This window comes from Osmerus mordax, chromosome 13 (assembly GCF_038355195.1).
Source record: "Osmerus mordax isolate fOsmMor3 chromosome 13, fOsmMor3.pri, whole genome shotgun sequence".
NCBI lineage: Eukaryota > Metazoa > Chordata > Actinopteri > Osmeriformes > Osmeridae > Osmerus > Osmerus mordax.
Genome location: NC_090062.1, coordinates 4,223,280 through 4,246,894, shown reverse-complemented (window position 1 = coordinate 4,246,894; position 23,615 = coordinate 4,223,280). Strand labels below are relative to the sequence as shown.

Below are 23,615 nucleotides of genomic sequence, written 5' to 3'. Positions count from 1 at the left end.
GGACCTACGGTAAAAAAAGAAAGAAAGAAGGCTTTCCCAAATTGTCACTGTAGCTATAGCAAAATCCATCATGGTTAGCCTTATGGGTCCTGAGGCATGTAGCCCACACCAAGTTCCAGAGGAATTTGAGAATTGGGGTGGAAATGCCATCTATATTAAACATTCTCTGCCATCACTTTTAAAATTGGACATTTGGGCGTGGCCTGTGGCGCCCCCTAAGGTCTAATGTGGGCCATTTATCCAAGAAGTTATTGAACGGAATAGGTTACGATAATAATAAAGAATAATAACAATGACATCAAAACTTTTTACCAATGAGAGCTTGAATTATTTGGGCGGAATAGGTTACTAGAATAATAATAAAGAATACTAATCATTACAGTTATGCGTCCTCCTGACCTGGGAATCCTAATTACCTTGAATCAGACTATTTTGGGACAACCAACAATGGGAAAAAGCACAAACGTTTTAATAGATTGTCAATCGGTGTTTATGTTTGCTGCTGACTGAATTAAATCCGATGGTCCACTCATGTACTCCACATCAACGCTTTACTGAGCACGTGATGGGAATTTTCTATTTTTCAAGGAACGAGGTGACCTAAAGCTCAATCCAAGCTTGCAAACAGCAGCATCATTCAGCTTTGTAGAAGCGGCGCAGTTGTCGGTGAGGCCGGTGAGGCTGTGGCATCCTTTATACAAGACAAGATTACCATTTACATTGCACAAAACATAAAAACCCCATAGTAGCTACATCTGAAGAAGATATCTTCGAACAAAAAGAGACTAAAGGTAAGAAACGACATACGCGACTTGAATGTCGACGTCGGTGGCTAACAAGCTAGGTCGCTTCCTTACAGTCCCGCTAACTCGTACCAGTTTGCTAATAAATTAGCCAAGAAGAGTCAGGCATGGCTAATGTCCAGTCATCCTCAAAATGGTTAGATGAAACTACACGCTTTATTTGCTTAGCTGACGCCGCACGTGCGACAAAGCTATGCGTAGCTGTTTAGCTTTCGTCAACAAGGGTAGAAACAGAAGACCGATAAGATACAATCGTGTTAGCCAGCGAAACAATGCATAATGATGGTGTGGTACTAGCTAACCTAGCTACCTGGTAGCTGGCTGAGAGACCCGAGACTAGCAGTAGATGGCTAAATGCTAGCTACTACAGTGGCCGTGGACAATCCATGGGCATGGCGCTAGGGGGGATAAGTTTAGGCTAGTTAGTTAGCTTTCGTCCAATGCCAGAGGAATAGTAGTAGTAGCGCCGTTGTAGCTAGGCTAGCTAGCAAAGCCTAATTTGAAGACCATCTCTTTTGAGTAGCTAGTAGTGCTAGCAAGTGTCAGCTAGCTACTCCTAGTCTACTGTTTACACATGTTAGTGTTTATGCTCATTGCCACACAACAATGTTCCTATTTAATATACTAGCTAGTAGCAATGACGTTAAGCCTGGTTTAACTTTAAGTACTGATTAGGTCGAAATCGTTGTTAGCTACTCAGTAGCTAGATAGCCAGTTAGCTATAGCTAAAAATCCACATTGATCTTTCTTTGTTGTAGTATTCAATGAAGAGGAGCATCGTTAAACTGTGGTGGTAGAAGTTTGGTGCTACATTTTGTTACTTAATTCGGCGCAAATCTACGCTGACTGTCTTAACTGAGTTTACAAAAACGCACGAACGTATTAAGGACAGCCCCATAGTACTGGCCTTAATGTGTATATCTCATGATGTGAATCACACTAAATAATGTGCATATCTCATGATATACATATGATTTGAATCAAATTTAATCACGTTAATACGGAACTGTCACACGAACTCATTAAGTAATATATAGCAGTCAAAAGGAAAGCAGTTAACAGCTGCTAAACCTCTCCTGCAGATGCCTTCAGCGATGGTTGGCAACAATGCTGTACAGTCCGCCAGTCCAGAATTGGGATCTGGAAATCATTCTGAGGTCATGAAGCAAGTTTTGGGCGTTATCGACAAGAAGGTCCGCAACATGGAAAAGAAAAAGGTAGTTGGGTCCCTCTGTCTCACCCAAACAGAACGTCATTTTAGCCTAGTATCAATGACATTCATAAACAGACATTACCCTAGGTCACAAATAACTTTCAAAGACAAAAATCCTGGTGTAGAGTGTCTTGATTAATTCATTGTGTCCATAGGGGTTCATTTAATAGCCAACCACCTCATATCATATGTTCTATTGTGGCTACATGGGCAGCATTGCACTCCCACCAGATCAGTTATATTTCAGTGCATTGTTAACCGTGCTGTGTTTTCCTTTCTCCATCCAGGGTAAATTGGACGATTACCAGGCCAAGAAGAATAAAGGAGATCGGCTGAATCAGGATCAGCTGGTAAGTAGCATGTAACGCTTTGGCCAAGAATGCTGCTGTGCTTGAATCAGGATTCCCATAGTCAAAGAAGACTGTCTCCAAACCAAATTTTCGTGTGTGCTAACAGCCCTGTTATGTTAATGCAATGATTCATTCTCATTTATATGATGTACATGCAGAAAAGTCATATACATTGTTTGAGATTCCAAGCTCGTCATCGTTGCTGACTTTGTCTACTTCCATTGTTTTTCTCTGAAGGATGCCCTGTCCAAGTTCCAAGAGATTACCAACAACTTGGAGTTTGCCCGGGAGCTACAGAAGAGCTTCTTGACTTTGGGACAAGACGTGAGTTCAGCGATCGCACATCCGCAGAATCACTGGTGGACACTCGACAACACTTGCGTGTCCAGACGCCTAAACCACCAGAGTCATCGCCTCTCCTTCCCTTCCCCGACCTCCTCCCCCGCAGATCCAGAAGGCGGTGAAGAAGTCTGCGCGGCGGGAGCAGCTGCAGCGCGAGGAGACGGAGCAGCGGAGGCTGAGGACGGTGCTGGAGCTGCAGTTCCTGCTGGACCGGCTGGGGGACGACACGGTGAGGCAGGACCTGAAGAGGCCCGACGCCTCGGGCAGCCCCCTGCTCAGCGAGGCCAACCTCACGGCCCTGGACCACTTCTACAAGCTGGTGGGGCCTGAACGGGACCATGACGTCAGGTACGCCCCTCTCTCTCTCTCTCGTGTTAAATAAGCTCTCAGGACAGGAAAACAATTTCCCCAAGAACAATTTAGGTTCTCCCGTTTCCTGTCCTCCGAATGTATGCCTCCCTGTCGTGTTCTATCCCTTTGCGGAGAAATTCCCGACTAATTAGTATACAAGTATTCTGTTCCAAATTTGCGTTGCTGCTTACTGCGGTCGATATGGCGTGGTAGTAAGTGTCGTGTGTTTTCTAGGTTGACAGACCAGTATGAGGAGGCCTCACTGCACCTGTGGGAGCTGCTGGAGGGCAGGGACAAGGCTGTGGCCGGGACCACGTGTGAGTTGTTAAATCCACGCGGGGGGACGGGACGTTGAGGGCTGTGTAACATTTCAAAATAAAGGGACTCGGGGAAAGGGCTTGAGGAAACCTTTGAAACTTATCTAAGCAGCACAGTCTTGTACTTTTTGCTGAGCTGGCCTCCCTGCAAGGAGTGGCATCATCCATCACCAAGCCCCCAGAGTAAAGAGAGCAGGCTGGGCTGCCAAGCCATGTTAGCACAACCCGTTAGCTGGAGCCCTCCTCTCAGGCAGCCTAGGGAGGGGGAGTAAAGGGATATGGTGTTCGGGCCTGGGATCGACCGCAATGATGAGGGCAAGTCAGGACACTCCCTGGCTCTGCAGTCAGACACGCACACAGCCTATCTGATCATATGGCAACATTGTATACAGTAACTTCCAAGTATTTCTATTGAAAGTGCTTACAGTAGTTGGCAGCTGCTGGTAGCTGGCACAGCACTGGGGGGTGGAATGGGGCACAGCTGTGATTGCACCCTGCAGAAACGTGTTAGCCGGTGCCACAAACGTCATTGCAGCAGTATGCTACGGTTTCTGCTTACGATGGTATCGGACAAGCTAGGATGCAGCTATTCCCTTAAAGGCGTAACCACTTAATTATGCAGTTCAGGAGTTTCAATGTATGGATTTGACGAGAGACGTTGCTCGACCTTCTGTCTTGGGGTGGGGGGGGTATCTGCCGACGTCTGACCTCTGACCTCCTGTTCCCAATCAGACAAGGCACTGAAGGAGACCCTGGACAAGGTTCTGCTGAGTGACTACTTCGACCGAGTACAGCCGCATCAGAACGGACTGTGCGAGGAGGAGGAAGAGGAGGAGGAGGAGGAAGAGGAAGAAGAACAGGCTGTGGCGCCCGAAGAGTCGGAGGCAGGAGACCAGCCTGCAGAACCCGGTAACCATCGTTATAACAACCGTCACACCCATGTCGCCACGAGGCCAGTCAGAGCCAGGGTATGTCATGTTGTTGTGTGACTCATTGTACTGTGTTGTGTATTGTTTCCCAGAAGGAACAGTGACTGAAGAATACACAGAGACCATAGAGGTGGAGGCCACAGAGGTGAGACTGCCGACACTCTCACCCGTTTAAGCTGGGACGGCGAGTACGGCATACATAGAGCCTTCCTAGGTGTGGTAATCAACCATGTGTTTTGTCTGTCTCTTGCAGTTCGTAAACAGACAGTTCATTCCAGACAGCACGTACAGCAGCACCGAAAAAGACCAAGTAGAGGAGTGGGCAGCCGAGGCCCAGGTATGTTCTAGAACAAACGCCACACATAGGGAGAGAACGAACAACTCCCATCCAGGAGCTATCGTCCTGTTGCTGTAGTCCATATGTTGACTTGGTGTGTGTGTCCTTGTGTGAGCAGGTAGTGAGCTCCCTCCAGCACCAGGCCCTGGCCCAGGAGGCCCCCCACACTGTGAACTCCCCGTCCCCCGCCCCCACACCGGACCCTGTGGTCAGGAAGCAGGCCGTCCAGGACCTCATGGCCCAGATGCAGGGCACCTACAACTTCATGCAGGTCAGAGGCCCCCTCCGTCTACCGTTTAATTTGATTAGGCTTAGCAAGTACCTCTTCTTGTTATAGTCCTCTGAGGTCCCGACTCTGAAGTCTTATTTTGGCGTCGCAGACAAAGTCTGTCCTAATGTGTGGTGTTGTGGCTGTGCAGGACTCCATGCTGGAGTTTGATGGGCAGGCCCTGGACCCAGCCATTGTGTCGGCCCAGCCCATGAAGCCTGGCCACACTGTGGATCTGCAGCAGCTGGCCTGTGCCCCAGGTGAACACCAGCTCCCCTCTCCACCATGCAACACCCCTCACACTTTGGCTCATAAGCGGTTCTGGTGTAAGACGAACATCTGTGCTTTCCATACTAATGATCTGTTGTTTGTCTGTTTGTGCAGTCCACACAGAGTCCAGAATTCCTCAGACAGGCACAGTTCCGGGACAACCCGAACCCACACAAGTACGTAAAAACAAGCTCTCAGTACTGATGGGGGTCACATCCTTGACAAATTGAGCTTCAACAAAAGCCTATCTTGAGGCTTCCCTCAATGTACACCACCGCCTTGCACCAAATGAAGGCAGCCTTAGGTGTTACCCTCCTCCCCCTGTCCCTCCTCAGGCCCCACTGGTCTCCTCCACCTCCCCCCCTCTACCAGCCCTCCCCCTCAGCAGAACCCCTTCCCCCCTAGACAGACACCATCGCCCCCCTCCCCCCCTCCAGGTAATCCCATCCCCCCACCCGGTCCAGGACACATCCCTCTGGGCGTGTGTGTGTAGGTGATTGAGATGCCTGCAAACACTCATCATGCCTCCCCTCCCCACCCCCCAAAGTGTGTCTGAAACCCATTGACGTGTGTGTGTGTGTGTGTGTGTGTCGTCTCTGTCTCCGTCCCGTCCCACTCCCTCCCAAGGCCTCGATGTCCCTGTCGTCCGAGCAGCCCCCCGCCCCGTCCTCCCTGCCCTCTGCCTTCCCGCCTGTCTCCAAACCTCCCCACAGCGGAGGCATCAATGTCAACGCAGCACCATTCCAGTCCATGCAAGCGGTAGGCTTTCAATGGAGCGCCAGTACACGTTGTCATGCATTCTTCATACAGCCCCTGAAGCTACTTAGACGGGCCGAATCGGCTTCTTTTTGTGTAACTTTGTGGTAACGCTGGTTCCATTTTCACAATAGCACTGGGGAAAAGGCTAGAAGTTAGAAATGAAACGGGGTTCTTGAAGTCTTTGTCTTTGCTTTGCCCACAGTAGTCACTCCCCACCTCGCCTCCATCTCTCCCCTCCACATAACTCCTCTTGTTGCCCCCCATCCCGTCGACACAATCCTTCATAGCTAACTCCTAAGCTCATTTGCTAGAGATTTAGTTAGCAAACAATGAACTGTTTGTATGGCATGCTTTATAACCACAGCTAACCGTATATATTTGAAGACATTGTGATGTAATTGCAGGCTGTAACAAATACTCCTTTGAGCCCTGAGTTACTGGACAGATCTGTAACGGCTGCTAATCTTCCTTTCAGGTGTTCAACATGAACGCCCCCGTGCCCCCCACCAACGACGGAGACTCTCTGAAGCACTCCGGCCAGTTCCCCAGTGGCTACAGCCAGAGCTTCAACAGCCAATCGGAGCACTCTGTAGAGCAGCCCGACAACCAACAGGAAGCGCTCCAGTCAGGTGAGGGGAGGGGCCTGGGCTGGTCATCTATGGCCAACAGTAAGAAAAGGAAAAAAAAGGGTGATTTATACTTTTTGAAGAATAGGATTACCAGGCATGGCGAAGAGCTTTTGGCGGCTTGTTTCCCTGTAGGTTACAAGGTTAAGTCCAGACTAAATCAGTGTAGCAGCTGCTAGTCTGTCAGGGCAGTTTTAACAGTCTGTGTTCCTGGGTCCCCCCCCCCCCCCGCAGTGGTTCCTGGGTTCCTCCCTCAGGAGCAGGCGGGGGGGCACCAGCAGGGCTCTCAGCAGGCCTCCGGGTTTGGCAGGAACGGCCAGGCCTTCTACAACAGCCGCGCGGCGCCGCGAGGGGGGCCCAGGAACGCCCGCGGAGTCCTCAACGGCTACAGGGGCTCCAACGGGTTCAGAGGTAGGATCTGCTGGGGGCTCCTCTTAGAAGATGAAGTCAGAGGTTAGGATTCTGAGGTAGGATCTGCTGGGGGCTCCTCTTAGAAGATGAAGTCAGAGGTTAGGATTCTGAGGTAGGATCTGCTGGGGGCTCCTCTTAGAAGATCAAGTCAGAGGTTAGGATTCTGAGGTAGGATCTGCTGAGGGGCAGTTTCTTTGTTAGCAATATGAAAATTGCACTCATACAACTACACTTACTTACTACCTATATATGCAGATTTTTTAATTTAATATTCGTCACTCCTTCACCCTGTAAACTGCTGCTAGCCCTCAATTGAAATTTAAATTGTTGTTACTATGTTATTTTTTTATATCTTGTATCCCCGTCTACTGCGTAGATGTTGCCTGCCAAGTCATAAGAATTTCACTGCTCTGATGACGCTAAGCTACTTTGACGTTAGCGGACCAATCACAGCCAAGGGGTATCCGTAAAATTACGGACTAGTGGACTGGACGGATAGTCAGGAAAATCAGGAGGTGTACGTAGAGCTCTCCGAGGGGCTCTCCGAGGGCGTTCCACATCGAAGAAGGGCGTTCCCCGTGTCCGCCTCCGTGATAACTGTAGTATAATTCGGCCTTTAGAAGATCAATTCAGCGGTTAGGACCTGGTGGCTCCAAACATGCGGAAGTGTTTGGAAAATGTTGGTGTATGATTACAGACACACCCTAAGGTGACGCTGTCTCAACTTGAATCCTGTCTTACTCGATTGCCTAGAGAGGCATCGCTCTGTTTTCCTGTGTGATTGGAATTGTGCACTCATTTCCTTCTTTCTTTATTTCAGGGGGTTATGACGGCTACCGCCCTCCTTTCTCCAACACTCCTAACAGCGGTTACGGGCAGACCCAGTTCACCACACCCCGGGACTACTCAAACACCACCTACCAGAGGGTGAGCTCTCTCCCTGGCAACCCAACTGCTCACCTGCTACCCCCTACATAATGACATCACCAGTTAGTCATAGCAGCAGTGCAGTCAAGTATTGATTTCTGAGGTGATCGGTTGGGTAATGCTCTCTTAATTCTCTAAAATCCCAATATGGGGGTGGCGACTATAGAATCGATGTCCAGAACTGTGTTAATTGTTATTGTCTTGACAGTCTGTATTTTAATTCTTAAGAGGGGTCTCTCTTTTCTTGGTGGGTACTGTAACAAGCCCCTGTGTCTCCCCTGCAGGAGGGCTACCAGCCGGGGTACAAGCGGGGAGCGGCCCAGGGGCCTCGAGGTATCTCTCGAGGTAATGCTCAAGCCATGCGATCCTAAAACGCTTACGGACTGTCCACTTCCGCCACACTGAACATTCAGATACTATGAATGTTAGCCCCAGCTCACTTTTATAAGAAAAAAAAGAAAATGAATATGGTTTGTTTGTCATCAGTGAACGTTTTTTTTCTTCCTTTTTTCCTTTTTTTTTTTTTTCCCTCTTCTGTTCTTTATCAGAGTAAAGCCTACATTGGTATGTCTGAGGTATTCTTACTGTTGTAGGGCACGCAATGCTGAACTCAACGTTCAGAGCGATAAGCAAGTCTGTGTTTTAAACAAAAAATAGATACTCCTGTAAACTTGAAAGATTTCATTAATTTATTTTTTGTACAAAATAAATGAAGAAAAACCTGCCACTGTTGGTCCAAACCATGAGAATCTTTTATATTTTCCGTCACTGCCCCGCCCCGTCTACTGCGTTTCTTTTACGATGCTTTTGGTTCTCATAGCATTTCTTTTATTTTTTCGTCCTGACTCTCTCCCATCTCCTCTTTGTAAGCTGATGTTACTCGTTGAGAGACTGTTTCAATAAAGATGTGTTGTATTACCTGCTGTCTGGCGCTAAGTTCTTTTGCTTGGTCCCAGATCCTGGGCTGTCTGGTCAGATGGGCTTGCGGTCACTAGCCTGTCCTCTGGGGATCACTGGGTTGCTGGGATTTGCTCCTGCTTTGCTCCAATGCTTTCTGGATGCTTCTGTCTACCTCCTCGCTCTGTGTTCAGGTGGAAGATGGAACTGCTCATTTGAGGTTTAAGCGGTTGATGTTTACTTTTGCTTTTCTCAAACAAACAAAAATGGGACTGGACACATTCATGTCACAGTCACTCTTCTGAGCAGGCTGTGTTGAGCTTTAATTCTCTTGAAGTAATCCTGTGGTGATATTTCCAAATCCTTGGCAACAGATGCTCTTGCCTTTGGCTCCATCTGGCAGAAGACACCACTCTGCATGGGCTGACTAAAATCTCCCCAATAAAATTAAGCACTTATGGGTCCTTTTATATTGACAAATTGATCATGAAAGTCTTAATGTGTCTTATGAGTTCCTAAACAGGAATGCTTTGAATTGTGAGTCTAGTGTGTGTACAGTTGTGGCCATAAGTTTTGGTAATGACATGTGTTTTGTAAAGTTGGCTGGTTCAGTATTTGAGGAAAATGTATTCACATGTTTCTATAGAATACTGGAATCACAATAAGGCACATTTCTTTTCTTTTTTTTTTTAAGCTTTTTGGGGTTAAAACATTTTAATATATGCAAATAGTGCCCTCTTTTACAGCAGTCAGTCCAGTTAAAATCCAATCAGAATGATAGTGATTTCACCTGGCTAGAACTAGTTCACACTTTCCCCTGTGCTGATATGACTTACTGAAATTGTTAGCAGTCATTTCATGCCAAGGCCCAGCAAGCTTTGCAAACACACAATGTCGCTCCCAATACTTTTGGCCACGGCTGCATAAAGTAGAACTGAACTAGCATGAACTTTACACAAGTCTGTAATGGTTAGCTAGGGATAAAGATTGTAAATATAGTTCATGCCTTCAGCCTCACACCAATAATACTGCCTTACAAGCAGGGACAAGCTGACTTGATTATGTTTGCTTGGCACTTGCAGGCCGAGGGGGAACAAGTAACATGACAGCACAGCAAGCCATCTAACCCTGGAGATGTCGGGCCTAGTATGCCCGTCTCACCCCCTCCTCACTCACCCTCCTAGAGAATCCATCTATCCACCCACCCTCCCTGTGACTTCTGGACCGCCAACCCAACTCTCATCACTGGACTGATCCTCACCGTCCCAAGCTGGAGGGGTTCCCGTGGTGTGACCCCTCAGACCAGTTGGAAGCTTCAGAATCTATTTTATTATATTGCGACAACTTTACCGCATACAAAAACAAAGTTTTCTTTTAACCGTTGGGCTGTCTCAGACACCCCACATTGCGAAGGATAAAAGAAAATTATTTTTAATTGTTTTTGTGTTGGGTAAAATTGGGTAAACACAACGATGGTTCGTTATGAACCTTTGGGTCATGTGACCCGAAGGCAGCACAAGGGTTAAAACTAATGTGTGTGCCTTTGCTGGTAGACTGTTCGTTTGGACCTTGTCAGGCAGTCATTTGCAAAAGGACAAGGAGTATGGAAAGAAGAACATGATAAATTAATTAAGCTAGAATTACAGTTTGACCATGTTTTGGACTGTTAGTCTCAATGTGAACAATATGTCGTGACATTTAGTGTTGTGAAGTCCTGGTGCCTATGGGAAAGAAGTAAGCATGGTTGACTGTTGATCTAAAAAGCACTTTTATCGGAGGTTGAGCGATAGAATGACATCAGACAAAGCATATAAAGGACTGTTTAGCTCAAATAATTCCTGTGAACATTGTGCTATGGTCATACTGTAGCTTTGTCAAATATGATGCACTGAATAAATATGCAGTTCTTCTGTAGTCTGGCCTGTGTTTTCCAGACATGCTCTCTGCCATTCACCAACTAACACACATGAAAGAGTCAATTAAAAAAACTTTTAATTCTTCCAGTACAGCAAATTTCGAATTTCTTTCATGATCTTGGGAGCAAGCCTACCCTATTGTGCAAAATAAAATGGGACATGGCACGCGTCTCAGGTCAATGCTTTTCTCTACGGGCCAATAGGGGGAAAGTGGACTTCAGCTGGTAGGTTGCAGCCCAGCATGTGAACATTCCCCCTGGTATTTAAGTAGGATTTGTAGGCACAGTCACTAGCAGTCATATCTCTTCTATGCTCCAACTAGAGACCACTAGAGTTCAAGTTCCAGACATGAAGAGGTGGGGATACTGAGAAACCAGTAGGAAACCAGCAGCATTTCAAACACACAGCAACCATGACTAGAAAACACAAAAAGAAATGGACTGTCACTGGTCTGCAGATGGTATAGATCCTAGTTTTGCAGTTGCAGTCAACCTACCATTGCAACCTACTTGAGATCAGCAAAACCTGAACACACCACAGTCCACAAAGAAGATTACTTTGTCCCTCTTCAAAACGAAGGCCTGAAAGATATCTGAGACTTTGAACACACAACTGCACTCACTGACACGTAAGAATTCCCAAATCAGGCAACAACTGTTCTACAGATACTGACAATGCATCAAAATATTAAAACCATATTACCACAAGTCTTGACCATTGTTTCGGATCATTACATTTATGAACATTTTAAAATAAACAATTTGTGCAGATGTAGGCTAGTCTACAGACCTGAGTCACAATATTTATTTAGACATGTATCTAAATAATCTCAGAAGTGCAAACTATGCCCACTTTCTTGGGCAAGCAGGCTAAATCAAGCATGCTTCAAGTATTTGAAATAGATGAAGAAGTTGCTGATTTGATGTCGGTCAAATCCTAATTCCCTGACCCTGACAGTCTAACGTAAAAAAATTCTGAAACTCTCGACATAACATTTTGGGATTGTATTTGTGTGACCTCAAGAAAGGAGAGAGACACTGGTGGGTTCTCCATCCCTGCCTCCAACATGAGGAGACCAGGAGCCAAACATGGACAAAAGGGGCCACCTTGGTACTCAGGGGCATGGCTGTAAGGACTGTACAGAAGTCTGCTGAGGTGGTTTCATGACGCCAGAGATGTGTCCACAAGTAGCACCAGTCTATGAGACAGCTGGAGGGAGGAGGGGGGTTGCAGCCCTACGGCAGGTCATGCAAGGCTTCCGGAACTGCTTCATGGACTGGGGGTAGATCGTTGTGAGCTGGAGGCAAATCTGGACTTTTTGGGAGTTCTTCGTGATGGTCCTGGGGAGGATCCTGGTGCAGAGCTTGGTGGCCTGGAGCCAGAACATTGTCATGCACCTGTTGGTCAGGGACGGCATTTCCCTCAACTGGAACCAGAGAAGAATGTTTGTTAATGTTTTTTTTTGTATGAGAGAACATGGTTATGAGGCAGCCGAATGAGCGAATGACCATAGACGTAAAACTATTGTCTTTCAGAGAAAATGGTGATCGAACGTCCATGTTGGGATGTGAGTGAAAGGAAGGCTCACTTACTATGAACCTCAGGAGGGGCCTCCACATTCTGGATTTTCAACCGCTCCATGTGCTCTACTGCCTGAAACAAGATATACAAGAGTAGAACAAACACACAAACACACAAGGCCAAACACCACAGTGCGACGGTCACCCCTAATGCCAAACACATCTAAGGAGCCTTGTTGCTAGGCTCCCAGGGTGTGTGTGGGCTATCCAGGCTCCGTCCTGTCATACTGACTGTCCCAAGGCTGTGTTCCTCACCTGCTGCAGCTCCACCTTCTGGGCGTTGAGCTGCTCCTGCTGCCTCTCCAGCTCCTCCTTCTGCTTCTGGAGTTCTGCAGCTTTCTGGTTCAAGTCCTGCTCCTGGCGGACCAGGTGCTCCTCAAACTCCCTCATCTCCTCGTCCGTGTAGGCCTGGTTCTGCTCCAGCGTCTGACACGGGAACACAGGGGAACCTTCATTCGTATTGTCAGGGTGGCCCGTTCACCTCAGAACCCTCATGCTGTTGTCGCAGTGCGTCTTCGTGGACTACGTATTGTTACGGATGAGATGTTTCTAACAGTGCGCGTAACAGGTCTGAGCTGAGAACCGACGGGGCCTCACCTCCCAGCTGTCTGGCTCCAGGAATTCCTTTTTCTTTGTGGCGACCAAGAACTCTTCTAGAGACACCAGTCTGTCTTTGTTTGAGTCCACCTGTGTGAAGAGAGAATAACACGTGGGTCACGTAGGTATGCTTCATGTTTTGGCTGCCCACAATGTTTTTGGGGGCTCGTTGTTTATGATCATTGACCTATGCACTTTTGTAAAGCTCTCTCTTGGAAGTCGCTTTGGAGAAAAGCGTCTGCTAAATGAATACATGTACATTTTGGGGTCCTATGTGGAAGCACTTTGTGGATGAGCGTTCTATCTACCCTGTTGGGACGACAGCGTACCTCGTTCATGACATGTTCTCTCATCCGGAGGCGCTCCTCCTCCATCTCCACCATGTCGTCCTCCTCGTTGGTCGGGTCGTAGATCTTCTCCAGCTGGGGAGGGGAGAAGCAGAGGTCGTCTGTCAAACTCTCCGGGACACGACGGGCACGTCGGGTCATCACACACGAGACACAGGGCGGCGCTTTACCTCTTTAGTGAACAAAGCCTCCAACTCTTGTTCGTCAAAGAAACCGTCTCCATTGGTATCTGTGACCGACCAAGGGAAACATAAATGCATTGGTGAAGCTTGTTAGATAGATCTTATTCGATCTTATTCTTCTGGCTCATTTGGTTGGTTCTCCCCCAAGAAGGGCTTACCGTGCAGGTTGAAAAAGGTTTTGGGGTCAAAATCCTCCGGGTCCAGACCATCACCTTCCTCCCACACCTCTTTCAACTGATTCTCACTACCCTGTACAGAGAAGAAGTAGCTTATATGTTCTGATATGAACACAGTGAAGAATATATCATGTCAAATTATATGAAATAGTACAGTATGAGGTCTTCCAGTATGAGGTTCTCCAGTGTATTGTACTGAGCCCCTGGTTAAGAGACAGCAGCATGGCTCTTAGGCTGAACCCTGCAGCGGAGACGTACTGGATGGTTGACTTTGGGATGGTCGGCATGTTTCTTCTTCATCTCCTCGTAATGCTCCTCCTCCTTCTTCCTTCCTTCATCGTCCAGAGTCCTCAGGTGTTCCTGTCTATCATGCTCCTTCATCATCTCGTATTTCTTAAACTCCTCATGGCGGTCCTTGTCAAAGTTTTCCAGGTCATTTGTGGCCTTGTGAAAAGAAGGACAACATGTTGCTTCTTTGTGTAGCCAGGGGAAGGGTGACCGTTCCTCGTTTTTCCATACAAATGGTATTTAACAAGCCATGTTCAGTTAGTCTGCTGGCAGAGACTTACAGATTTGATCAGTCGATCCAGGTCATCCACTACAAAGGTGTGCGGATTCATGTGGTTCAGGTACTCAAACTGTTTCAACAGGGCCTGGTGGTCCACTACCATGTCTGGAGAATGTTGACAGGAATTACACATCAATTTGTTCATCTGTCCATCAGTTATGACTGCTGGACAGATGACCAGCAGTCATAACCACATCAATTATTTTTGTGGTTATTGCAAGAAAACTGTCAAGAACAGCGTAAAAAGAAACATTTCTGATAGTGTTTCTGTAATATAGCGTACTAAAGTGAGTTGTGGGTCAAAGCTCAATTATGCTGGTGACTACCATCTATGCTGGTAGTGATAGTGCTAGTGATAAGAGTAACATGCCATTGCTGTTGTGTTGGAATACTGCGGTTCACAATGTACACTTATGTTTCACATGTGAGTCTCAACGAGGTAAAAGGAACCAAAAACAAACAAACCCCATCCTTTCTGTTACACTTGTGTAATGCAATATGAAGCAACTGGATGACACAAATATGTGAAGCTCATACTCAAGGCTTACTAAAGTGGATCATGAATCACCGGGCAGAGGCCTACCGTTCCCTCCTTCGACATCTTGCTTAGCTTTGATGAGTGTCCGTAGACGGTTGACTTCCTGTCTTTTCAGCTCGTCCAGTTTGGTTCTGATGTGGTGGCCGACAAAGTCGAGCTCGTTAGCCAGCTTCCCTTGCTATTGAAGACAAACATAGCAACGTTGCTCAACAACAAAACATTCGTCATGAGAAATGATGAGACTTAGATGGGACTAATACCTTGATGTCCTCCATGTCAGTGTTGTGAAGCTTCTCTCTAAAATGTGGATCTTTCTCCAAGAAATCGATGACTTCCCTGAGGTATCGGTCATAGTGGAGTCCAGTGTCCTGTTACACCACAAACAGCAGAACATCAAGCAGTATTCTCCAATAAGGAAAGAGAAGAGTCTATTAAATATTCAAGGAACAAGGAAATATGCTGTACTAGATCTAAGCCTACTATTATTATTTTTTTCGTTGTCTATTAGCAATGACTATTAACAGGCTTGAAGACGTTGAGACTTACAACACTAGGCGAAGGATCTTGAACTTTCTCTTCCTGTGGCTTGATTTTAGTCTTGTCCATACTAATTGGCACTGCTTCTAGATACAGCAGATGGACGGCAACAGCAAAACAGCTGGACAGGAAAGCCCAGTTACGGGACATCTGCAAATAGAAAAGTCAATATGTTATTTAATATGGGACTAAGGGATAAAGCAACAACTGCTGATTCATTGTTGGGCTCTCGTCATAATAATTTCCTGCTTAGAACTAGCTAATAACACACAAAGATACGAATGCTACAGTAGGATGTGTTACATGATACCTAACGTCAGTTGGCTAGCTCGGATGATGCTAGAATGATGCACAGCTGTCTGATTAGAAGTTAAAGTTGCTGGCTAACACTTTGTAATGTCAATCAAAACCAAACAGACAGTAAGTAGGTCCATATTACGGCAAACAAGACTCACTTTGGGGCTTTTGCGCTTGTGAATGTTCGTTGAGCTAATTTGTTGTGCCGCTCTAGCGGTGGCTGTTCCTGTTCAGGATCGGATGGCAGAATACATTGCAGTAGACTAGAGAATTATAGTGGTAAGTAGCGATTGGATACAATTTGCCACCCCATTTTCTAAATACGCGCATGGATGTCCGATTGGGTAATTATGCTGTCTGTCAAAGGACAGAACGCTTTATCAAGATGCGTTGCACCGAATTGTACGTGGCGAATGGACGTTTCGCCTCCCGTCCAGCATAAATAATTGGCGAGTCTTCATTCATATGATAAAAAAAAAATATATATGTATATATAGAAAATAACAAATTAATTTATTTCACGTGTCTCAATTACTGAAATAACCTAATAGCCTAATCAAATCTGTTCCTGAGAGACGTCACTTCCCAACATCGCCTTTACTTCCGTACGTCGACGCCATTATCCTTTTCCTCTACAACGCCACCATGGGTCGTATGCATGCTCCGGGGTAAGCGCTTAAAGTATATATATACTTTAATTTGCTGTAGTTAACTGTATCATAAAATATTTGATCATGATGTAAGTGTATGATATGCTATTATTGACTCTAATCAACGAGCAAGAGTCTGCGAAACGTTTTGTCGCGCCACAGAGCAAGCCAGTTTACGTTGTCACCCACCCATCAAGCCTCTCAGTGGAGGGTCTCGACAACTCATGAAGATTGTTGTCCGTTGTCAGTTTTGAGTCTCCAGTCTGATTACGGGCTCCTAGCTTGATGACTTGTCTTTGTTTTTCAGTAAGGGCCTGTCCCAGTCAGCGCTCCCATACAGACGCAGTGTTCCCACAGTAAGTAAAGTTGGCTGCTAGACTTGGATGCTTTGCTGGTGCTTGTGTGGTATTCAGCTTTTTCCCGTTCACGTATTTTAAATGAGAAACGTTGTGCTTTCACAGTGGCTGAAACTGGCGTCTGATGATGTGAAAGAGCAGATCTTTAAACTGGCCAAGAAGGGTTTGACACCCTCTCAGATTGGTAAGACATCCTTCCCATGTTCGTTGGATTCCCCATCTGCAATCCCAAGGGAGATATGTCAGCCATGGTTAGAAGTGGCTGACTGTCCTTCCTCCTCTGTCCAGGTGTGATCTTGAGGGACTCTCATGGTGTGGCCCAGGTCCGCTTCGTGACAGGCAACAAGATCTTGAGGATCCTCAAGTCCAAAGGCCTGGCCCCTGACCTGCCCGAGGACCTGTATCACCTCATCAAGAAGGCTGTGGCTATCAGGAAGCACCTGGAGAGGAACCGAAAGGTATCCACCTGTTACATCAGATAGTCATTTAGCAGACACTTTCATCCTAAGCGACTTACAAGAAAGAGCTTTACAAAAAGTGCATAGGTCAATGATCATAAACAACGAGATGGCCCCAAAAACATTGCGGGTAGCCAAAACATGAAGCATACATTGTGAAAGGCAAATAAGAGCCAATGGGTAGAACCAGAAGAGCATGTATTTAAACAAATTACAATTAAACAACCTGATCCTCGAAAGTGCTAGTGTACTTGGAGGAAAGTAAGCAACAATAATATAATTCACAGTACAAGCAGTTAAATCAGTTACAACTAACCAGCAAATGCAACAAGTCCCTCAATAAGTGTCCTTGTGTTCCTGGAGGAAATAAACTAACATCTGATTCAACAAATCTTTCTTAAGTACCGTTGTACTCCCAGAACAAGTGCATCTTTAGCCTTGTCTAGAAGGTGGAGAGAGTCAGTATCTCTCAGGTGGGGAGATGATTACACCTGTTACCTTTGTACTTTAGTAGATTCATGGACATACAACCATATGGAGTCAAGTAGACAAGCTGAGACCTGATACTTTTGAATGGATCATGTAGCCTGTGGGAGCCTAGACCTGTACAGTAACAGTTTTCACTAGAGACCACTGACTGGGGCTATGGAGGCCAACAGTGCTGTGAATAGTTTAACATCCCTTTTTACACACATTGGTGTTTGTCTACATTTGATATTGACAGGTCAATGTGAAGGAAGGTGTTTGTTTAAAATCCCCTCCATTTTCTTATGCAGGATAAAGATGCAAAATTCCGTCTGATTCTGACCGAAAGCAGAATCCACCGACTGGCCCGCTACTACAAGACCAAGAGAGTACTTGCACCAAACTGGAAGTAGTAAGTGTTTATTTTTAATCAAGCTATTTATTGCGCTGACTTTGTGGCACATTTCATTATCCTGTTCTTCCCCTCCTAAGAGCTGAGATATTTCTGATGTGCTAGATGAAATTGAAGGTAAATTAGCAGAGTGGCTTGTCAGTGTCGACCCTGCCAGTCCCCTTCACACATGTCTCACTGCGACTCGCTGGTTCTCCTGTGCCTCCACAGGGGGCAACTGATCACCAGCAGTCTGCCATCTGGATTTTGCCTTTAAGGCCAACGTCATCTTAATCTTATAATCCCCCATCTTTTTTTTTCTCTCTCCACAGCGAATCTTCCACCGCTTCTGCCTTGGTGGCATAAACGTATTTTCGCATTAAAGGAACGTTTTGAAGGAACTTGTGTGTTTGTCTAATTGTAGACAGGAGGGTGCATGGTATACTTAAAATTGAAGGTAAATGTGTGTAAGGTGAAAAAATAAATAATACTTTATACAAATAATCCTATTCTTCTGCATGTTTGTGGGAATGACCTTGTACAGTCACTGATCTTGACAACACTGACTGATCTTCTTTATGAACACTTAGCCACAAGAGGTCAGTATTTAACTGTTCGATAAGATGCTGAACAACGTGGCTAGATGCCCTTGAATTAAAAAAAATTGCTCTTGCAGTCTTACCTTTTTTATGTATTCACTAAACTTTTTAATGTTCCTTTCCCAGTGAGTTACTTTCTGTTCGGTGCTTATTGAAATGTAATTATGTAATTTCACTTCAACCAGACACAATCAGTAGAGGACAGGGACGTTTGCTCATCACCAGTGGTCTCGCAACCCATCCTTCAGTCTAGTTCCTCCAGGAGAGGAGACAGTGTGATTAATGGGCCGCAGCCCACCTCTCACCCTCCAGCTCTCCTCACTGGGCTCTGAGGGGGAGATCAGTAGCAGGACCTGGAAGCTGTACTTACCACCCACATCCCTTAAGGAGCAACACACCTGCCAGAGACTACTTAACCATACCTTTATTTAGTGGTGCGTGGATCTACAGATCATATAAGCCACTGTACTTAATGAAAGTAAAGTTTTGTCATAATCAGGTGGATTCATGATCAATGTTCTGGTAATGGATAGGTATTGATTTTTATGAATCTTTTCCTCGTAATATCCATTAGGAGCTAAAATAATGGACTACACACACTATATTAATGAGGTAGCATGTATAAACCCTGCATCTGTCTGATATTGATTTCATACCCAGACATATTTGTAGGAAGTCACATAGCGGGTGAAATGTAATGTACAAGTGAGTTCAGATTGGCAGGTGAGATAGCAAAAGGAGTTCTTTATTGCGTCTGCTGCAGAGCCTCACTCAGTAAACAGTGATTCAGCCCGAGCCGGGGCAGGCTCTCCTCAGAGAGGACGATAACATTGAGTCACCTTGCTGCATTGTGAGCCTCTGGCAGAGGAGAGGCAGCAATCATCAGCAGAGCCCACACTGCAGAGGAGGTGATACAGCTGCAGAGCTGCAGCGGGCTGCGCATCATCGGCGTGCGCGTGATGAAGTCCGATTGATGGAGTGAGTGAAAAGAGCAGCCGGAGAGAATGGGAGGAGGGAAGTGGGTAATGGATTGTGGGGCAAAGTCAAATAAGAGCAATTAACTGACTGGGGACATGGTATGATTGCGCTGCAGTGTGTGTCCCCAGGTTCACAGCTGGTGTTTTCGCCATGAGAAATGCACTAGAGCAGCAAGGAAAAGTTGATTTCTTCCTACACTGTAATGGATTACTGTGTGGATTATATACTTTCTTGCGATCTTGCATTTTCATGAAGACTGGATTTGTGTTGAGATGTGGTTAAAGGAGCAGAGCTAAGTCTCAGCACACCAGTCTCAAGGCTGGACGTACAGTCTGCCCCCCTGGGCACCAGTGCTGTCAACCCTACTGTTGTGAGCTGGGCTGTTCCCTCAGCAGCCTGGTCCAGAATCACTCATTTCACATTTATGCCACAAAACCTGTCACTCATTTCATTTTTTTTTCTTCACATGTAAAATCCCTATCCTTCCTTCTCTTTTTGCTTTTCATGATATTCTAAACAAATTTAGCAAACACAACACTGACAACTCCCCTCCTGAATGTTTGCAGTCTCAGGACTAGTTTGGCTGTGTGAGTTGCATGGCTTGTGTCTGCATTGACCACCATAGGTCCAACACTGTCCATATATGCCAAAACCTCCCGATATTTTTTCTCCACTCAACCTCTGACTCACTCCTAACCGCAGGATACAAAGACAGTTTTCAAAAAGAGCTGGCATGGACGCACACCATCTCAAATGGCGCGGCTGAAGGAATCCAGTTTGATCACACACATCTTTCATGAGGAAGTGCACCAAGCAAACAGGATGAAACAACAAAGCCTTCTCTAAAGGGATTCACCGATCAAATATTTATCATGCAGACTGGGGGTTTCATGCCCCCTGCTAGCTGAGGGGAGGGCACTCTGGGTAATGTTTTGGTGTTTCACAAAAGAGATGAATAACCTTTCACTCTCCAGACCATATATTTAGGGGAGTCATACCATTTATCTAGGAGCTGGTCGCTGAATGTATTTGGACACCACTTGTGCAGCAGGAACTGCATTAGGTCAGTTAAAATGAGTCCAGTTCAATATATGTGCACCCTGTGTACGTGGAGATTTATACATATTTCTCAACTCACATGCCGTATATAGATGGCACAACTCAAGATATCAGAATGGCCGGAATCAGATGGCAAAACGTACGTTTATGGGAGTGAGGCCATGGGCATCAGAGAGGTATCTTGCTGATTGTTGTCCAATGACACAGCCCTTTTCCTCTGCACTGTGACTTTGAGCTTTGCCTCACATGGCCCCAGGTTAAATTTATGGGCAGCATCAGGAAATTGGGCAGCTCCTTTTGATGCAATGTAAGCATTATTGTAATGTGTCATGCTTGAGAAAGCTCTCTGTCCTCAAGGCCTAGCTGCAGTAAGAAATGTGTGAGGCTGACAGATCTACACACACACTCTCTTCAGGTGTATTGCCTTGCGCAGCTATACAGTTTTGAGAGCTTGTTTGGGTTATGCTTTGTTCATAGATTCAGATGCACTTAGGGGTGATACGTTTTTACAAATGTAATCAAACCTGTCACGTAAAAAAAAGCTTACCATCACGCTGCCCTTTCAACAACAATGGCGTGTTGTGCTTCTTTGTTTTCATTAGGTTGTTTGTGTACTTCCTCTGCTATGGAGATCAACACAATATTGCCATGCAAGTGTTTTTAGTTACTATGTGCCATTATGTGTAAACCTTTTCACACAAGTCTTGGACCGTGTAGCCTGATAGAAACATGGGTCTGTACTATTGTCGGAGAGGTCCCGCCCTCACGTGAACTGTAGGCTACAACAGAGAAGGATACTGTCTCGTTGCAAGACGGCCTTGTTTGTGTTACCTATAGGCTCCACCTGCCATTAGAACAGCTAAGCTTCCTCAATGCGAAAATGCCCCGTTTTCCTTTGGAATGTGCGTGTGACGAGGTCCATCTTTTAGGAATGTTAAGCTATTCAAATGGGCGTAAATTATGAAACCTTTCGAACACATTCCTTAACTTAAATGAGACTCAACGAAGCCAATTCAGTGCGCCTAAAATAGAGTTAAGCGCAACAACCCCATCCCTGAACCCACACTTAGTTTTTACACCCTTTATTGTCGGCTGAAGGTAGGACAAAGACGTGCTGGCTGTAGCGCAGCAGGCGACTCTCTACAAGTTTATTTCTTCCCCTTTAAAAAGCTGCAGCCCTAGCGGTGATCACTGGAGTCTATCGGTTCCTCAGGAAACTCTGCGGAGAAGAGAATGCACTAGCTGCACGAGAAACAGGGATCATGGCGGCACCGCTCGGGCGGGACACTCTACCTGACCACTGGTCGTACGGAGTCTGTCGAGATGGCAGGGTCTTCTTCATCAAGTGAGAACCTGCTGTCTTTTCTAAGTTTAGTTCGCATTGCTCAATCAGATTAATATACGGAATTAGATCATGATTTTCCTCATTCAGTAACAGGTGTCTTTTTTCAGTGATAAAACTCACATCACTACTTGGCTCCATCCTCGTACGGGTGAACCTGTCAACTCCGGACACATGATACGATCAGGTAGCCTAGTCTTTACGCCGAAACCATCAGTAAAACTAATTTTCCAAACATTGACTCTGAAAATGATCTTATTCATTCAGCCTCTTGTGTTTGTGGTCTAGATTTACCTCGAGGATGGGAAGAAGGTTTCACAGACGAAGGAGCCAGCTACTTCATCAAGTGAGTGCGGCGCTTCTGTCTGCTTAATAGGACGTGCAACATGGACCGTGATAATTTAAGACTCAAACTTTCATTCTCAAGTGTTTTACACTGCCCGATACTGTTAAGACGATCACTTTCGAGGCGCAGCGCTTTGGATAAAACGATGCCTTTTAAATGTGTCCTGTTGCGGCGGGCTGAGCCGTGATGACGTTGCATGCATGCCTTTTACTCTCGCTGCATCAGGATTTAGGGGGTCTTGTTATGATGCCAAGTTAACGCCAAACATTCTGTAATGTGGCTGCTTTATAAACTATTGATTTTGGGTACGTGTCTCTGTACAGAAACAGACTACAGTAGCCTACATGTTGATGCATTTAGTATGCAGCCTATAGGCTTCATAGGCTATCCTATATTATGACTAAATTACACCATGACATCTTTCCCAATGCACTTTACTGTGAAAATAATTATATATTTTTAGATACATATAAACTTGTTTTCAGTATGAACTACACATCAGGTTGACCTGACCTCCATGAAAGATGTTTTGGGCATATTATAGCATTGTTGAAGAGTAGATACCAATTAACTGTTGTCTTTTGCCCTCCTACTTTTTGAGGGTAAGGGCAACACCCAGCAGGACAGAGGAAAGCTATTGAAATTCAGTTCACACTCTCCAATATGCAGGACATCTACTCTCTCCATTAGCTAGCTGAGTGTGTGTTGGTGTGTGTGTGTGTGTGTGTGTGTGTGTGTGTGTGTGCATGCATGTTTGTTGTTTGTGTGGGAGAAGTGGGGAGAGAGGAAGAGGAGGGAGAGAGGAAGAGGAACAGAGAAGAGGGAGAGAGGAAGAGGAACAGAGAGGAGGGAGAGAGGAAGAGGAACAGAGAGGAGGGAGAGAGGAAGAGGAACAGAGAGGAGGGAGAGAGGAAGAGGAACAGAGAGGAGGGAGAGAGGAAGTGGAACAGAGAGGAGGGAGAGAGGAAGAGGAACAGAGAGGAGGGAGAGAGGAAGAGGAACAGAGAGGAGGGAGAGAGGAAGAGGAACAGAGAGGAGGGAGAGAGGAAGAGGAACAGAGAGGAGGGAGAGAGGAAGAGGAACAGAGAGGAGGGAGAGAGGAAGAGGAACAGAGAGGAGGGAGAGAGGAAGAGGAACAGAGAGGAGGGAGAGAGGAAGAGGAACAGAGAGGAGGGAGAGAAGAAGAGGAACAGAGAGGAGGGAGAGAGGAAGAGAAACAGAGAGGAGGGAGAGAGGAAGAGGAACAGAGAGGAGGGAGAGAGGAAGAGGAACAGAGAGGAGGGAGAGAGGAAGAGGAACAGAGAGGAGGGAGAGAGGAAGAGGAACAGAGAGGAGGGAGAGAGGAAGAGGAACAGAGAGGAGGGAGAGAGGAAGAGGAACAGAGAGGAGGGAGAGAGGAAGAGGAACAGAGAGGAGGGAGAGAGGAAGAGGAA

The 23,615-nt window shown here is 46.1% G+C and overlaps 3 protein-coding genes and 1 non-coding gene across 9 annotated transcripts; 3 read left to right on the top strand and 1 right to left on the bottom strand.

The window, feature by feature from the left end:
- The first annotated feature begins 653 nt into the window (after positions 1-653).
- caprin1a (cell cycle associated protein 1a) lies at positions 654-10,781 on the top strand. Of its 6 annotated transcripts, XM_067248445.1 has the most exons (19): positions 654-791; positions 1,886-2,020; positions 2,304-2,366; positions 2,604-2,690; positions 2,815-3,056; positions 3,294-3,376; positions 4,109-4,285; positions 4,398-4,450; positions 4,559-4,642; positions 4,761-4,913; positions 5,062-5,170; positions 5,295-5,356; positions 5,808-5,939; positions 6,415-6,568; positions 6,800-6,976; positions 7,797-7,903; positions 8,188-8,248; positions 8,452-8,467; positions 9,883-10,779. In XM_067248445.1, exons 2-18 carry the CDS (start codon positions 1,886-1,888, stop codon positions 8,454-8,456), a joined length of 1,884 nt encoding a protein of 627 aa, XP_067104546.1. In that variant the 5' UTR covers positions 654-791; the 3' UTR covers positions 8,457-8,467; positions 9,883-10,779. The 6 variants fall into 6 exon arrangements, with proteins under 6 accessions (XP_067104546.1, XP_067104543.1, XP_067104545.1 ...); XM_067248442.1 differs by lacking the exon at positions 8,452-8,467 and having other exon boundaries at positions 9,883-10,778; XM_067248444.1 differs by lacking the exon at positions 9,883-10,779 and having other exon boundaries at positions 8,452-8,821.
- Positions 10,776-15,739, bottom strand: nucb2a (nucleobindin 2a). Its single transcript, XM_067248448.1, has 13 exons — positions 15,697-15,739; positions 15,251-15,391; positions 14,965-15,072; positions 14,750-14,882; positions 14,168-14,271; positions 13,857-14,042; positions 13,581-13,671; positions 13,411-13,469; positions 13,223-13,315; positions 12,894-12,983; positions 12,552-12,722; positions 12,309-12,369; positions 10,776-12,142 (listed from the first exon to the last, which is right to left on the bottom strand). The coding sequence occupies exons 2-13, from the start codon at positions 15,389-15,391 to the stop codon at positions 11,952-11,954; spliced, it is 1,428 nt and encodes a 475-aa protein (XP_067104549.1). The 5' UTR covers positions 15,697-15,739; the 3' UTR covers positions 10,776-11,951.
- A 392-nt stretch (positions 15,740-16,131) lies between these two features.
- On the top strand, positions 16,132-18,259 carry rps13 (ribosomal protein S13). Its single transcript, XM_067248449.1, has 6 exons — positions 16,132-16,206; positions 16,496-16,544; positions 16,650-16,728; positions 16,833-17,002; positions 17,779-17,879; positions 18,191-18,259. The coding sequence occupies exons 1-6, from the start codon at positions 16,184-16,186 to the stop codon at positions 18,222-18,224; spliced, it is 456 nt and encodes a 151-aa protein (XP_067104550.1). The 5' UTR covers positions 16,132-16,183; the 3' UTR covers positions 18,225-18,259.
- LOC136955889 (small nucleolar RNA SNORA19) lies at positions 17,924-18,052 on the top strand. The gene has a single exon (XR_010878190.1). It is a non-coding gene; the product is annotated as a small nucleolar RNA SNORA19 (small nucleolar RNA).
- Positions 18,260-23,615: the final 5,356 nt, after the last annotated feature.